We start from the raw sequence: 17,566 nt of genomic DNA, 5'->3' as shown, positions 1-17,566 counted from the left end.
TTGATGTACTCAACTATGTCCTTCTGGCAGTCAGACCTGCTTCCTTTCTGGGTCAGCAGACCTCGAATGAGCTTCTCATTAGACTCCAGTGAGAGACCCAGAAGGAAGCAAAGGAAAAGGTCCAGATGTCCATGGTCACTCTTCAAAGCCTTGTCTACTGCAGTCTTGAGGAAATCAATGACTTCTGTTTTTTTACTCTCCTGTGATTCAGACTGATGGTCTAAAACATTCTTCTGGTTATTTCTGATAGAAATGTACGCAAATAGAGCAGCGAGGAACTCTTGAATGCTCAGATGTACAAAGCTGAAAATTGTGTCCTGAAATCTGACTGTCTCCTGAGTGCACAGTCCTGAGTACACTGATATCTTACTGGGGTCAATGCCACATGCATCTAGATCCTCTCTATAGAAGATCAGATTGCTCTCTTCCAGGTGCTGAAAAGCCAGCTTTCCCAGTGAGTGCATCCCCTCTTTATCCCACGGTATGTCCAAGGCATTTTTACCTGTGTACTTAACATTCCCCTGTATGGTCTGGTAGATCAGAAAGCAGGTGTACATTTGTGTCAGGGTCTTTGGTGTTTCTTCACTGTCTGTTTCTTCCAGAATCCTCTGAAGTACAGTGGCTGAGATCCAGCAGAAGACGGGGATGTGGCACATGATGTGGAGGCATCTTGACTCTTTGATGTGATCAATTATTTTGCTGGCCAGGTGCTGATCACTGATTCTCTTTCTGAAATATTCCTCTTTCTGCTCATCATTGAAGCCACGCACCTCTGTGACTCGGTCGATACACTCAGCAGGGATCATACTGGTGGCTGCTGGTCTAGTGGTTATCCAGATCAGAGCAGAGGGCAGCAGATTCCCCTTGATGAGGTTCATCAACACAGCGTCCAGTGGGGCTGATGTTGAAACATTATTCAAGAATTCATTTTTCTGAAATGCTAAAGGAAGCTGACATTCATCCAGTCCATCGAAGATGAACAGGACATTATTCTGATCTGATAATCTCAGTCCTTTTGTCTCTGGGAAAAATAAATAGATGATGTCCATCAAACTGTGTCTTTCTTTCTTCTTCAGGTTCAGTTCTCGGAAGGGAAGTGGGAAGATTAACTGGATGTCCTGATATTTTATACCTTCAGCCCAGTCCAAAATAAACTTCTGCACACAGATTGATTTTCCAATACCTGCAACCCCCTGGGTCAGAACAGTTCTGATGGGTTTGTCTTCTTCAGGTAGAGGTTTAAACATGTCCATGCATGTGATCTGCACCTCTTGCTCCATTTGATTTGTGTGTCTTGTTACATTGTTCTTCTCAATGAGTCTCACTTCATGTTCTTTGTTGACCTGTCCAGCTCCACCTTCAGTGATGTACAGTTCTGTGTAGATGTTGTTTAGACTGGTGGATTCTCCTTGCTTTGCAATTCCTTCATATACATGAAGACACTTCTCCCTCATTCCTTTTCTGAGTGGATGCCATATAATTCCAATCAGCGCATCTAATTAATCAATTATAAAAAACCCAACAGAGAGAAATAAAAGGTCAAATAAATGTCACACCTTTCTGTGAAATGGTATAGAAATACTGTGCAGTAGTTTTATCTGGTTGTTCTCTTACTTTGCAGTGCTTCAACAAGGTCCTTGTGTTGCATCTCCTCCAGGTAGTACAGTGTCATATTAAGAACCTCATGTCTCAATTCCCATCTGATGTTCTTGGTATTTCTGTAATATTTTGTGTTTTCCTTTCTCAGAATTCTCATATAACTTTCCAGCTCGTGCTCTACAAGCACAATTATCTTTTTCTTCAGGTCCTTAAGACAAAACATAAGCAGATAAGGTAAATGAATAAACAGATGACGTGTATCATTTTTAAGATTAAGGAAAATTCTGTTATTTAATTGCATCTTCACTACATGTTAACTATATATTAGGTTTCAAATAATATAATGAGAGTTTGTAAGTTTATTGCCCAAAACCTTTTAGCATTTTTATAACCACAGCTATAAAGCTATACATGCAGTATGTAAGTATTTGGACAGCAACATGTCATTTGGCTGTGTGCTTCAGTACACTGTAAATAAAGGGCATGCACGATCATATTCATATGAATTCCTTTTGATACAAAGTAAACCCATGTAAAAGGACTAAGAGTGAATGGCCAGTTGTCTGTTCAGTTGTTAAAGGACTGTATATGTAATCATGCTCTGGTTGATTGTAGACGTGGCTTCAGCTGCTGAAGAAAATCAAAGAAATGTCAGTCTGAGGATTTCAGGACATCATAAAGCTCAAAGATGTGCCAAAATCCACTATTTGCCATGAAATACACTGTTGAGCCTAACAATAACAATACACCTGGCACACTAAGCAGGATCATGAAAGAATACTGTACTTTTACTTCTGAAGAATACCATAAAGAGAGAAAACCACCAAGATGACTTTAGAGAGATGGTAAGAAACAATAAGGAATAACTGACACCAGAGAGATGTAAATGGGAATGTGTGGAGAAACACATACTGCTCATGGTCCAGAAGAAACCAAATCACCTGTGAAACAAGGCGTCTTGGGCTTTACTGGGGCTTGTAGAACCGGTTAACTTGTCTACATTGATGATGTGGTAGATTCTGAAGTAGGCCTGCCCAATGTCTAAAATATCTACACATTTTTCTTGTTAAAATTTTAGATTAGTAATATCCAGATGGATTCATGTGTGCAAAGTTCCAAAGGCAAGTCAATGTGCTTTAAATATTTAATAAAATTAGGTGTCTTAGATACAACAACGTATAAAAACATCAAACACAGATTCCTTTCTCTTTCACGAGCAAAATGTTATGTAGTAGCTGAAAACATCTTTTGTCTTTTGTTCAATTTAATATTCTCTTTTTTCTTTTTTCACACTGTTTTTATACTCTGTCTTTGTAAACTGCGCACTTGCAGTTGCCGCTTTATCACATTGAACTACTGTAGTTAGCTAATTAAAAACAGTATTATCAGTAATGGCACCTGTCGAGTCTAAATGTTGCACAAGGCTTTTCCAAATCATATCATTTCAAACCTAGCATCCTCAAGAACCTGCACCATAGGCCAGCACTTTCTGACGCCAGGGGAATTTGTCATATAAAAGAAGATATTCTACAACATGTCAAACCAGCCATTAGGGGTGTACTTTGTATACTTCTGGTGCCGGTCCCAAGCCCGGATAAATGGTGAGGGTTGCGTCAGGAAAGGCATCTGGCGTAAAACTTGTGCCAAAACTATCATGTGGATCATGAATAGTATTGCAATATCGGATCGGTCCAGGCCCGGGTAAACAACGACCGCCTCCGTTGCTGTTGACCAGCAGGGTGCCGGTGGAAATTGGACTACTGTAGGTCGAAGACCATCAAAGAGGAGAGGAGGAAGGCGGGTTAGAAGGCCTATGATGAGCTGTATGAGAGGCTGGACAGTAAAGAAGGAGTAAAGAACTTGTATTGTTTGGCTAAACTGAGAGATAGAGCTGGAAAGGATGTACAGCAGGTTAGGCTGATAAAGGATAGAGAGGGAAATGTACTAGTGAGTGAACAGAGAGTGATGAGTAGATGGAAGGAGTACTTTGAAGAACTAATGAATGAGGAAAACGAGAGAGAAAGGAGGACAAGTAAGTGGAATTAGTAAGGTGGAAGTGAGGGCAGCTTTAAAAAGGATAAAGAATGGAAAGGCAGTTGGTCCAGATGACATACCTGTGGAGGTGTGGAGATGTTTAGGAGAGAAAGCAGTGGACTTTTTAACCAGGTTGTTTAACAAAACCCTGGAGAGTGAGAGGATGCCTGATGAGTGGAGAAGCAGTGCACTGGTCCCCATTTTTAAGAACAAGGGTGATGTGCAGAGCTGCAGTAACTACAGAGGTATAAAGTTGATGAGCCACACCATGAAGGTATGGGAAAGAGTTGTTGAAGCAAGGCTAAGGCGAGAGGTTCAGATCAGTGAGCAGCAGTTTGGTTTCATGCCCAGAAAGAGTATCACTGATGTAATTTTTGCGTTGAGAGTGTTGGTAGAGAAGTACAGAGAAGGTCAGAAGGAGCTGCATTGTGTCTTTGTGGATCTAGAGAAGGCAGATGATAGGGTGCCAAGACAGGAACTGTGGTACTGTATGAGGAAGTCAGTTGTAGCTGAAAAGTATGTTAGGGTGGTGCAGGACATGTATGAGGATAGTGAGACAGTGATGAGGTGTGCAGTTGGAGTGACAAATGGTTTCAAGGTGAAGGTGGGGCTACATCAGGGATCAGCTTTGAGCCCCTTCTTGTTTGCAATGGTGATGGACAGGTTGACAGATGAGGTCAGGCAGGAGGCTCCATGGACCATGATGTTTGCAGATGACATTGTAATCTGTAGTGAGAGTAGAGAGCAGGTGGAAGAGAATCTGGAGAGGTGGAGGTTTGCACTGGAGAGGAGAGGAATGAAGGTCAGTAGAGACAAGACGGAATACATGTGTGTAAATGAGAGGGAGGCAGGTGGAAAGGTGAAGATGCAAGGAGTAGAGGTCGTAAAGGTGTATGACTTCAAATATCTTGGATCAACCATCCAGAGCAATGGACAGTGTAGAAAAGAGGTGAAGAGGGTGCAGGCAGGATGGAGTGGGTGGAGACGGATGTCAGGGCTGATGTGTGACAGAAGGATAGCAGCAAGAGTGAAAGGGAAGGTTTACAAGACAGCAGTGTGTCCTGCTATGATGTACGGTTTGGAGACTGTGGCTCTGTTTAAAAGACAGGAGGCTGAGCTGGAGGTGGAGGAGATGAAGATGCTGAGATTTTCGTTGGGAGTGACGAGGCTGGACAAGATTGGAAATGAGCAGATCAGAGGGACAGTGAAGGAGGAGCAGTTTGGAGATAAAGCCAGAGAGGCCAGGTTGAGATGGTTTGGACATGTGTTGAGGAGGAATAGTGGATATATTGGGCAAAGAATGTTGGAGATGGAGCTGCCGGGTAGAAGGAGAAGAGGTAGACCTCAGAGAAGGTTTATGGATGTAGTGAAGGTGGACATGGAGATGGTTGGTGTGAAAGTAGAGGAGGCAGTGGATAGGGCAAGATGGAGGCAGATGTTTCGCTGTGGCGACCCCTAAAGGGAGCAGCCGAAAGAAGAAGAAGAAGATTCTACAACATGTCAGCTAACGACCTAGCAGGCCCTAATTACAGCCTCTCTGTTGATTTACCCAGAGACCTGCTCAGTAATCCTGCAGCTGTCTGACTGATTAACGGCTCCTTATATCTAAATGTGTTTCTAGCACTGCCTCACTGGTTCTCCTTATTTATTCATATCCAGGTCCACCCACTGAGCAGGCTTCGCCCACCAGCGCTAGGAGGGTGAACACAAGCTTTCTCTGAGCCACGTGAAGCCACCACATCTGTTCCAGCTGCTGCTGACACATCATTAAGCAGCTAAACTCGCTTGGAAGTGACAGCTAACAGCTAACAGCTAACGTCAGCTAACAGATGCCCGCACTGGCCAGCACTGTGCTGGATGATGGTGGGAGATGGGGTGCCATCCTATCCACTCAGAGAGAGTGAGGCCCACGGTGCTCCCTGCCACAGGTGGCTGGAACATCACCAGAGATTGCAATCTCCTGATGACGGGCCCAACGCCTAGTTGGTTGTAGCACTCGAGAGCCCACCTGAGCGATTTTACTGTCTTAGCTGACAACAAAAATAAAGTGAATCTCTGATGTCAGCTGGAACAAGCAGCTCATCTCAGTTATGGTTCACAAATGATCACAGATCTCATGCAGAGCTTAAGAAGGTGCCTGACGTACGAATAGCCTGCAGAGGAAGAGTTACCACAAATACTTTGTCTTACATCAAAGACATCTTTGATCTTCTTTTGAAGCTTGTCACCTGTCACGGTAGAATCTGACCCCGGTTGACCTCTGCAGCTAAAATAAAAGTAAACATTCTTAGTTCAGTCTTTTCTGACCAGCAGCCAGGCGGTGCTGCAACACCCACTACTGGCAGGATTTTTAACTGTAGTCGCTAAAAAAATATTAATAATGAAAGAAAATAGCAAAGGCCTGTGAACTTTATGCAGGATGGAGTTTGTATTTTTAAGTAGGTATTTTTATATGTAGTTTTGTGCACTGGCAAAACTGGGAATACCTTTGATCTGGGGGAGAATATCTTTTTTTCTGGGGCTGATGACTGGATTCAGAAGAGGCTGAAGTTTTTCCTTTACTGCTGACAGAGAGAGAAAGTGAAAGACAGAGAGAGAGAGAGAGACACAAAGAGAGAGGAAAGCACTTCAGCTTATTCTGCTTGTTTAGTCTGGCACAGTGAAAACAAGCATGTAGCAATTTTATTTTTTTCTATTCTCATCTGCTCTTATCTGCCCTTACGCTCTTTCTGTAGAGTGAGATGTTAAATAGACCGATTATGCAGATGCTGCAGTGTAAACAGGCTCTGAGGAAAGCACGCCCTGATGTTGAACTCCCTCATTTCATTCGGTCCATTAGAAAAGACGATTCTTTAGTGTGAACTAGGGCTGGGCGATAAAATGATAACAATAATTATCGTGATGTAACTTTTCCTTGATAGAGCGATAAGAAAGGTTCAATACATTTTTTAAATAATACACCATTCTCATACTTCCACGTTCAGCGACAGCCCTGGTGATGTTTTCTACTGCGAGGAAAGCGAAACTACTCTGCTGTCGCCAGGAGAGGAGAGTTTCTGAACATGATTAGAAGCGGAAGGAGAGGCCACGAGTAAAAAGGGGCACCAAATATACTTTAGCAACGGCTAAAATGTGAAGTGATATATTCCCTGTTGGAGTGGAGCGACCAGCAATCTGCTCTCCTGTGACCAGTGACCGATCAATGGCGTAGCTGTACTGACCTACAGAGAACTCACCTCTTTCCTAACATCCTAATAAGCTTGAGCAGAATTAACCGTCCTGTAGTGTTCAGGTCAAATCTGACCGATTTACAACTTAAAACACCCATAAATATTGTGTTTTACACCTAACAGCCTCAAGGATTCAAGGATTCAAGGAGATTTTATTGTCATTCGCATCACATGGTACATGAGGTGGAACGAAATTAAGATCTCATGGTCCAGTTTACACCCAAGAGCTGTTATTAAAATAGATAAATAAATAGAAGTACACAAGAGAGGGAGAGTAGGAAGTTAGCAGCAATATGAAGTCCAGAGTGCAAGTTTGCTATAGCAGCATGATATTGACTTAGAGCAGTGGATAAAGTGTCTAGATAAAGTGTCTCAGTGCGGTTTAAAGTGACAGTGCCTGTAACAGTACTTGTTCTTGTAAGTGTCAGTTGGAATTTAGGAGCCTTACAGCTTCTGGTATGAAGCTGTTTCTGAGTCTGGTTGTTTTGCACTTGATGCTCCGCAGCCTCCTGCCTGAGGGGAGCGGGACAAAAAGTGCATGTGCTGGGTGGGTGGGATCCTTCCTGATGCAGGTAGCCCTTTTCCTGCATCTGGAGGTGTAAATGTCTGTGGTGCTGGGGAGGCTGACTCCAGCAATCCTCTGTGCAGCCTTCACCACCCTCTGCAGTGCTTTCCTATCTGCAGCAGAGCAGCTTCCATGCCACACGTTGATGCTGGAGCACACGACGCTCTCCACCACACATCTGTAGAAGGAGGTGAGGACTGCCCTCCCGAGTCCAGCTCGTCTCAGCCTCCTGAGGAAGTAGAGCCGCTGATGTGCCTTCCTGACCAGAGTGGAAGTGTTGTTGCTCCAGGTGAGGTTGCTGCTCAGGTGCACACCCAAGTACCTGTAGCTGTCGACCACTTCCACCTCAGAACCTCCAATGTGCAGAGGGAGGTGGTCATGATGGCCCCTTCTGAAGTCCACAATCATCTCCTTCGTCTTCTTTACGTTGATGCAGAGGTTGTTTTCTCTGCACCAACCCTCCAGGTGTTCCACCTCCTGCCTGTAGTTGGACTCATCTCTGTTTGTGATGCATCCAACCACTGCTGTGTCGTCCGCAAACTTCACCATATGACAGCCTGGATGGATAGGTGAGCAGTCATATGTAAGCAGTGTAAACAGGAGGGGGCTCAACACACAGCCCTGAGGGGAGCCCGTGCTGAGGGTTATGGTGGGGGAGGAGATGTTGTGGATCCTCACAGACTGCGGCCTGTTGGTCAGGAAGTCTAGCACCCAGTTGCACATGGAAGAGCTCAGTCCAAGTGAGGAGAGTTTTGTTATCAGGGTCTGAGGAATCATGGTGTTGAAAGCAGATGTGAAGTCCACAAAGAGCATACGAACATAGGAATCCTTCTGCTCCAGGTGGGTGAGGGCAGTGTGGACCACAGAGGAGATGGCATCCTCTGTGGATCGATTCCTCCTGTACGCATACTGGTGTGGATCCACAGTGACGTTGATGGTGGCTTTGATGTGGGTCTGAACCAGTCTTTCAAAGCACTTTGTTACTATCGGCGTGAGGGCCACTGGCCGGTAATCATTCAGACCCGTCACTGCAGAGCTCTTGGGGACCGGGATGATGGTGGCAGTCTTCATGCAAGAGGGGACTGCTGCCTGGATGAGGGAGGCGTTAAAGATGTCCGCCAGGACGTCCGAGAGCTGGTCGGCGCAGTCTCTTAGCACCCTTCCGGGGATGTTGTCCGGGCCAGCAGCTTTCCGGGGGTTGATCCTCCTCAGCGTCCTTCTTACTTCTGCTGGTGTCACGCTGAGGGGCTCCTCTCCTGGTGAGTGTGTGAGTCTAGTGCTGGGGGGGGTGTCAGGACTCTCAAAGCGGGCGTAGAACTTGTTGAGAGCCTCAGGCAGGGATGGGTCTTTGGAGCTTTGTGCAACGTTGGATTTGTAGTCCGTGATGCACTTGATGCCCCTCCACATACTCTGTGGATCCTGGGAGGAAAAGTGTCCCTGGATTTTCAGAGCATATGCTGCTTTTGCCCTCTTGACTCCAACAGTCAGCTCTCTTCTAGCCCTCCTGAGTTCACCTGAGTCCCCAGACCTGAAGGCAGCATCCCTGGCTTTCAGCAGAGAATGCACCTCTGCGTTCAGCCAGGGTTTCTGGTTCGGGTAGCAAGTCACAGTCTTGGTGGTAGTGACATCCTCATACGCACTTGCTGATGTACCCGAGAACAGCAGATGTGTACTCCTCCAGGTCCAGCTCCCCCTCACACTCAGCAGCCTCCCTGAAGACCTGCCAGTCTGTGCAGCCGAAGCAGTCCTGCAGCACAGCGTCGCCGTCACTGGGCCACACAGTGATGGTCTTCTGTGTGGGTTTGGAGCGACGCAGTGGGGGGTGGTATGCAGGGGCCAGCATGATTGAGATGTGGTCGGAGAGCCCGAGGTGGGGGCGGGGGAAGGCTCTGTATGCATCCCTCACGTTGGTGTAAACACGGTCCAGCGTGTTATTACCTCGCGTTGGGATGTTGACGTGTTGGTAAAACCTCGGCAGGGTGTTCTTCAGTTCTACGTGGTTAAAATCCCCCGCTACCACGTAGAACGCCTCCGGATGCTTGTTCTGAAGCGAGCTGATGTTGTCATAAAGCTCCTTCAGCGCGTTGTTAGCATTAGCATCCGGTGCTATGTAAACAGCAATCAAAAACACCGCCGAATACACACGAGGCAGATAGTGAGGCCGACACTTCACAGTCAGCTGTTCTGTCGCCTCGGAGCAGTGGCTGTTTACCAACACGCAGTTTGTGCACCAAACTTTGTTTATGTAGACGCACAAGCCGCCCCCCCGGGCTTTCCTGGATAGCCGGTTGCGGTCCGCTCGGAAGAGCTGCCGGCTGGCGAGCTGGAAGGCTGAGTCCGGCATGGTGTGGTTCAGCCAGGTTTCCGTGAGACAAATCACAGCACAGTTCCTCATCTCCTCAGAAACATTCATCCTCAGCCGCAGCAGGTCCAGCTTGTTATCCAGAGAGCGGACGTTAGACAGGAAAAGCACCGGAATTGGGGGTCGGTTAGCATTAGCCTTTAGCCTAGCTAGCACGCCCGCGCGTTTCCCCCTCTTCTGCCGTCTGCTGCACCGCCTCCTCCTGCTCTTTGTCTGCGGCGCTCTGCTCCCCCACGCCGGCACTCGTAGGAGCTTCAGCCTGCCCAGCGTAGCTCTGATATTATTGTCTCTTTTTGCTGTTTTTCTGGCCAAACCGTCCTTAATCCTCAAAAGTTCGGTTCTGCTATAACTCACACGCGTGGGGCGTGTGAAGTTGGGCTCAGAACCGACGTAAAAACAGCTGAAAACAGGGTGTACGCTCGGAGCGTGAGAAGCCGCTGCGCTACTGCCCGCCGCCATCTTGGAAGTCTCTGCCTCATGATCTCCTCCACACTGCACTATAACATATAAAACTGACGATCACCTCTTTCACTGAACTTAATAGGGTTAGTTTAATCAATCAATCGTTACACCTGTGGAAATGAATGGGTGTCCAGACTGTATTCACCCCAACTCAACACCCAACACCCCAACTCACTCCCTCATCCCCATACACACCCCCCCAACTCACTCCCTCATCCCCATACACACCACCCAAATCACTCCCTCATCCCATACACACCCCCCAAATCACTCCCTCATCCTCATACACACCCCCCCAACTCACTCGCTCATCCTCATACACACCCCCCCAACTCACTCGCTCATCCTCATACACACCCCCCAACTCACTCGCTCATCCTCATACACACCCCCCAACTCACTCACTCCCTCATCCCCATACACACCCCCCCAACTCACTCGCTCATCCTCATACACACCCCCCCAACTCACTCCCTCATCCCCATACACACCACCCAAATCACTCCCTCATCCCATACACACCCCCCAAATCACTCCCTCATCCCCATACACACCCCCAACTCACTCACTCATCCTCATACACACCACCCCAACTCACTCACTCATCCTCATACACACCCCCCCAACTCACTCACTCATCCTCTACACACCCCCAACTCACTCACTCATCCTCATACACACCCCCCCAACTCACTCACTCATCCTCATACACACCCCCCACCTCACTCACTCATCCTCATACACACACCCCCAACTCACTCGCTCATCCTCATACACACCCCCCCAACTCACTCACTCATCCTCATACACACCCCCCCAACTCACTCCCTCATCCTCATACACACCCCCAACTCATTCACTCATCCTCATACACACCCCCAACTCACTCACTCATCCTCATACACACACCCCCCAACTCACTCCCTCATCCCCATACACACCCCCCCAACTCACTCACTCATCCTCATACACACCCCCCAACTCACTCACTCATCCTCATACACACCTCCCCAACTCACTCACTCATCCTCATACACACCCCCAACTCACTCGCTCATCCTCATACACACCCCCCAACTCACTCACTCATCCTCTACACACCCCCAACTCACTCAATCATCCTCATACACACTCCCAACTCACTCGCTCATCCTTATACACAAACCCCCATCTCACTCGCTCATCCTCATACACACCCCCAACTCACTCGCTCATCCTCATACACACCCCCCCAACTCACTCGCTCATCCTCATACACACACCCCTAACTCACTCGCTCATCCTCATACACACCCCCCCAACTCACTCACTCATCCTCATACACACACCCCCAACTCACTCGCTCATCCTCATACACACCCCCTCAACTCACTCACTCATCCTCATACACACCCCCCAACTCACTCGCTCATCCTCATACACACCCCCCCAACTCACTCACTCATCCTCATACACCCCCCCCAACTCACTCGCTCATCCTCATACACACACCCCCAACTCACTCGCTCATCCTCATACACACCCCCCCAACTCACTCACTCATCCTCATACACACACCCCCAACTCACTCGCTCATCCTCATACACACCCCCCCAACTCACTCACTCATCCTCATACACACCCCCAACTCACTCGCTCATCCTCATACACACCCCCCAACTCACTCACTCATCCTCTACACACCCCCAACTCACTCAATCATCCTCATACACACTCCCAACTCACTCGCTCATCCTTATACACAAACCCCCATCTCACTCGCTCATCCTCATACACACCCCCAACTCACTCGCTCATCCTCATACACACCCCCAACTCACTCGCTCATCCTCATACACACCCCCCCAACTCACTCGCTCATCCTCATACACACACCCCTAACTCACTCGCTCATCCTCATACACACCCCCCCAACTCACTCACTCATCCTCATACACACCCCCCCAACTCACTCACTCATCCTCATACACACCCCCCCAACTCACTCGCTCATCCTCATACACACCCCCAAACTCACTCACTGTATTTGTACTTTCACTGCAGTTATTTTATGTCTAATTCTAATTCAGGTTAAACGCTACTCTGAGACGTTGTTCACAGCTAAAGAATGCTGAATAAAAATATGGTGGTGAAAAATAGTTTTTGTGCTAATTTAAGTTAAAACAGACCAGGAACACTAAAGTACGGGGCAGGAGGTGAAGTGGACAGGAGGGTTAAATCACATCTGCAGCACTGTTACAGTGCCAAAGCGCCTTCTTTTACTTTTAGTGCATTCCCAAGCACCGAAAGTGAAAGAAAGAAGTGGGTTCATGTTACAGCCCTGAGTTAAAAGATTTGAAAGTAAACAGGAAGCTGTGAGGCACTGGAGAGCAGGAGAGCACCATCTTTCCAGGCTAACTGTTTTTAGCAGCTGGCTAACTTGATGCAGCACTCTGTCACTCGGACAACATGAACTGTGGATCAAACACGACACAAAAGCACAGCTTTCAGTTTAAACGTAGCTAAAAGGAGGACTCTGCTTGTCTGGTGTTGATATATTGCAGTTCACCCCTCAAACTATATGATAGAGAAATCCAGTCGTCTGCTAACTGGAGTCTGAATACTGTGAGATGCTCGGACAGGGATGTGGTAGGACTGACGGCAGGAAGGCGGCGTGATCCATCACTGACGCACTGAGCCAGTTAACATGTGCTGTTCATACTAAGTTGACGTTGTTGAGAAACAAATCAGTTTAGGACTGTTGTTGGCCGGTTGTTTAGCATTTGTAATGGGATAGTTGAGCGCTCATCACCAGACAGGTCACCCCAGGAGGCAGGAGCAAAAATCAGCCTCCAAACTAATGATTTGACATCATATGTTTCAGAGCATCATCATATTTTCTTCAAACAGCATGTCAGTGCATAATCTTCCTGTTTTAATGTCCGACTCTTTACAGACACTCGTACCACTCCTGCAGCACGAGCTGTTAATGATGTCAGGAGAGCAATAAAACAATAGCAAAGCACTGCTGCTGGGTCATGGGCATATTGTGTCAGCAACCTGATAGGTTACATCCAAATGAACCACCCAATCACAAATTGCCTCGACTGTGAAACCCATAGATGTTAAGCGTCTCATTTTCATGTAAAGTGGGACTTTTTTAGCTCAGATTGTGAAATGAGAGCAGACTTTAGCCATTACAGTCATTACAGTATAAAACCAATCAAAACAAATACAAAATCACAGGTTTGGTTCAAACAAGATGTGAAAGCAGCCTTAATATAGAATCTTCTCTGCACTGAATTCAGCAGGTAGCTAACCCCCCACTCCATGTTCACATACTGCCACCATCACAACCATAGATATAGCACCCCTTCACATGTATCAGTACCCCTCTAGTACCACCGTAAACAAATTCTGGCTTCATTATTGGGCAGCATGACTTCATTTACCTTTCATGTTGCTGGTGGGAGTCCAGTACGGGAGTCTCTTCCCCATGCTGTTCAATATTTTTCTTGCTGATAGAAAAAAGTCAAATATACAAATATCAATACAAAACATCATATAGCCTCACAAAATGTCAGAGGTAGGCCTCATATTCTCAACATTCATTCATATTTCCTGTCTTTATCATTTTAACCACAACTGCTTGATTTATGATTTTAGTCTGTGAAACTGTAAATGGAAACTATTTATTGCCCCCCCCGACAGAAATACAAATGCAATCGACTGTCATTTTGTCATTTTTCAACACTAGATTTTGAAATGAAAAACAAATGAACAAAAGGCGTAACAGGGGATCTTCTGTTACTTCTCCAATTTCTCATTATTTTGAATATGAAATATTTTTTAATATGGTACAAAATGGTACTATGTACTATAAGTATTTGTGTTCTAATCAATCCTCTCTGGGGAGGTGATAAATGCATCTATGGATACAATCCATACAGTCGTTCTGGACGTCTTCACCACTTGTGGAATTACTGGCTCTGCGTTGAAGTGGTTCAAGTTCAGAGGGTCGCTTTTATCAGGTAACATGGAGAGGGTCCACATGCTCTCCATGCACGGTCTACACTGATGTCCCCCAAGGCTCAGTGCTGGGACCTCTTCTCTTTTCTCTTTAGACTAGCTCTCTTGGTGATGTAATATCTTCTCATGGCTTCTCTTATCACTGTTATGCTGATGACACTCAGCTAATGCTTTCCTTCTCACACACAGTCGCATCTCTGCACGTTTGTCTGACATCTCTTCATGGATGGCAGCTCACCACCTGAAGCTCAATGATAGATATTTCACCAAGGTTGGCAGATCTGCGGTAAGTTAACTCACATCACAATTCCAAATTTCCACATCCACTCCAGCCTGTTTATCTCTGCTGAGGAGCTAAAAGCACTAAAACCAACCTTTCCTTGTAGAACCAGCCAGACAGAATGAGGAGAACAAGAGGGATAAAAACATTTCGTGTCGTGATCGACTGGCAGTGTCTTGAAATGATTGACATTGCATATTTGTCATCCCCACAGAATGAACTACAACTGGTCAAACTTCTTTTGTTGTTTGTTGCACATCTAAAAGATTTTAAAAAGATTTCTAAAAGTCTAACAAAATTATGCAGTAAGCCTGAATAAGTAAAAATCTTTTTTAGTGCTTCCATTGTTATAAAACTATTAATTTCGGCCATTACAGACATCTACCCTGCACTGTGTAACAATTCTTCTCTCTTCTGCCATCTGGAAGAAGGTACCGCAGCATTCGGGCCTTCATAGCCAGACTGGGCAACAGTTTCTTTCCACACGCCATCAGATTTCTCAAGTCCCACAGACTGTCCTTCAGTTCATCAACATGGACCCACACACACAATATGAGACTCACACTCCACGTTTTGCAGCTCCAGCTTATTGCTGTGACATCCTATTTAAACAGGAATATAATTATGGTATTTCATTGAAATGCTTGAGATAACGTTTAGCTGATTACTTGCATTTTTGCACATTTTACTTCTATAACAATATTGGCTGCTGGAATAGTGCATCAACCAAATACTGTATTTCTTTCCACTGCTCTTCTGGTTGCTAACTCAGTGACTGCTATGCTCACATGTGCTAGGCTATCTATCTGCTAACCTGCTAACATGTCAGTGGGTTCCATCCTCCTTTCCACAGCTCCACATACTCTCAGTACCGAGTACTGCCTGTGCTCTGTTCTGTAAGTCTTTTGTATTTATTTACTGTACTGTATCATCTGCACTGTTTACTGTATTATCTTGCACTTATGGCTCTGGTGGAATGTTGTTCCATTTCACCATGTACTTGTACAGAGCTGAAAAGACAATAAAGCCTCTTGAGATTAAACTGGAAATGCCTTTTCATCTGAGATGGAAATTATAAAGAAAAAAAAGGAAGAGAGAGGAGCACCTTTCCTGAGGGACTGATCCTCCCTGAAAACTGGAAGGTTCCATCATGGACTGATCACTCTTTAATGACACACAGCTGGACACAGGAGAACCTGACCTTTCAGTTGCCCTGAAATCAGACAGAAAGTGAGCATGAAACACTTCCTTTCTGGTCTGTTGAACATGTTTTAGATTGTGCACCTCAGTATCACTTTGAAATACGACACAAAGTGACACTTCATACATTTTTAATTTGCTAATGTCTTTGTCTTCTGATCAATCAGCTTTGGGGAGATGATAATGAACATGCGTCTGAGGACGGGATTAGGAGGAGCTAAAAGTAAATAAAAGAGCACCTTTCCTGAGGGGCTGATCCTCCTTGGAAGTTGGAAGGTTCCATCATGGACTGGTCACTCTTTAATGACACACAGCTGGACACAGGAGAGCCTGACCTTTCCTCAGATCCACTGAAATCAGAGAGATTATTGGTTATTTTATCTCAAGAAATGAAATTATTCATAGAACAAGTTACCATCAAAACCCACTGCATGATTTAGTACTTGCTGCCTGCAATAATTAAATATTAACAGAGATCTTTGAGAACTTTACTGTAACATTGTAACATTGTACTTCTTCTGACTCAAGCCAAAAACTGCTTTCAAAAGCAACAATTCAGTTCAGTTTTACCTGTAGAGCAGTAATTATGACATAAAACTGTCATTATGTTTATAAAGTAACATATAAAGTAATTATGTCCAAAACTTTGGCTCTCAACGAAGGCGGTCGCACTTTCTCCCTCTCCTCTCCCTTATCTCTCCTGCTTTGCTTCTGTGTCTAGTCTGTCTGAGCTCTTTACTGAGAGACACTCTCTGCGCTGTCAACACTCAGACTTTGACTGTAAGTCGTAATCTGGATAACATCGTGGAGAAGTTGGCGGCTTTGCAAAGGAAAATGGATCGTTTGTGTGACCATAATGGACTTGGTGAGCTACCGTAAAAAATACGGCTACTCGCTTGAAGCCTGGAACCCCTTTCTTATCTACTTTCGGCTCCCCGTATGAGCACGGGCCTTGGCCTTGGCTGGTACATCACATCTCCCCCAGAGGAACACTGCTGTGAGACGCTCTTTTATTGCTCCCCCACTTCCCTGGATTTCTGGATTCCTGCTGATTGTTGACTCTGCCTGGATCTGATCAAGGTTGTCTCCATGGCAATTTTGCTATCGCCATACCACCCTGCGAACTGAGATACCTGGACTGGGATGCTGAGCAGGGCGCCTTCTTCAGGACCTTATCACCCCCTCCCCTACCCTCCCCTCCCCTCCCCATTTCCTCACTCCCTCCTAACCCTCCCCCTTCCCAACGCCTTCGCCGCTTTTACCCTCCCAGTATGGCATGACGGGTCTGTTGATCAGCGCCAGTTTAATGGCTGCAGATCCGGATGGCCGCTTGCCGTGCTGGGTTTGTCCTCACCCCCCCGCCCCCATCCCCGTTGCATGTCATGGACTCTGTGTGTGGAACTGTGTGCTAATGCTGAGCTGTTTTTTTCTCTCTGTTCCCAGACTGAGTTTCCTTAGGGGGGAGGGGGGTGGGGTGTTTGTCTCCTCCCTCACCTAATGTATTCCATTTCTCTGTAGTTTCCATTATTCCTGTCTTCCTGTCCTGTCTCCCCCCCTTGTCATATTATATGTGCTCGGATGGGTTGATCAAAATTTCGCTGGTTACTCTGGTGACTATGTGACAATAAAGGCTTCATCATCATCATCATCATCATCATCATCATCATCATCGTCATCATCATCATCATGAAGCAGGCTTGAAGGAATTTGATCTGTTCAAAAGCAGTAGCCACTCAACCTGGAGGAAGAACCACAGACAGAAAGCAAGACTCAAAAGAAAGAACTTCCTAAGAGCATGATGAAGAACCATTGACAGAAAGCAAGAA

General features: G+C 46.1%; 1 protein-coding gene across 1 annotated transcript in view; it reads right to left on the bottom strand.

Moving 5' to 3' along the window:
- The window catches only part of LOC108416502 (NACHT, LRR and PYD domains-containing protein 12-like), a 58,119-nt gene that overhangs the window by 20,286 nt on the left and 20,267 nt on the right, over positions 1–17,566 (bottom strand). The window contains 7 exon segments of the mRNA XM_037546156.1: positions 2–1,495; positions 1,615–1,807; positions 5,824–5,899; positions 6,120–6,194; positions 13,684–13,749; positions 15,646–15,753; positions 15,980–16,090. Coding sequence (XP_037402053.1) covers positions 2–1,495; positions 1,615–1,807; positions 5,824–5,899; positions 6,120–6,194; positions 13,684–13,749; positions 15,646–15,753; positions 15,980–16,090 — 2,123 coding nt within the window.

The sequence above is a fragment of the Pygocentrus nattereri genome, chromosome 16 (assembly GCF_015220715.1).
Source record: "Pygocentrus nattereri isolate fPygNat1 chromosome 16, fPygNat1.pri, whole genome shotgun sequence".
Classification (NCBI taxonomy): domain Eukaryota; kingdom Metazoa; phylum Chordata; class Actinopteri; order Characiformes; family Serrasalmidae; genus Pygocentrus; species Pygocentrus nattereri.
This window is presented reverse-complemented; position numbering and strand designations above follow the sequence as displayed.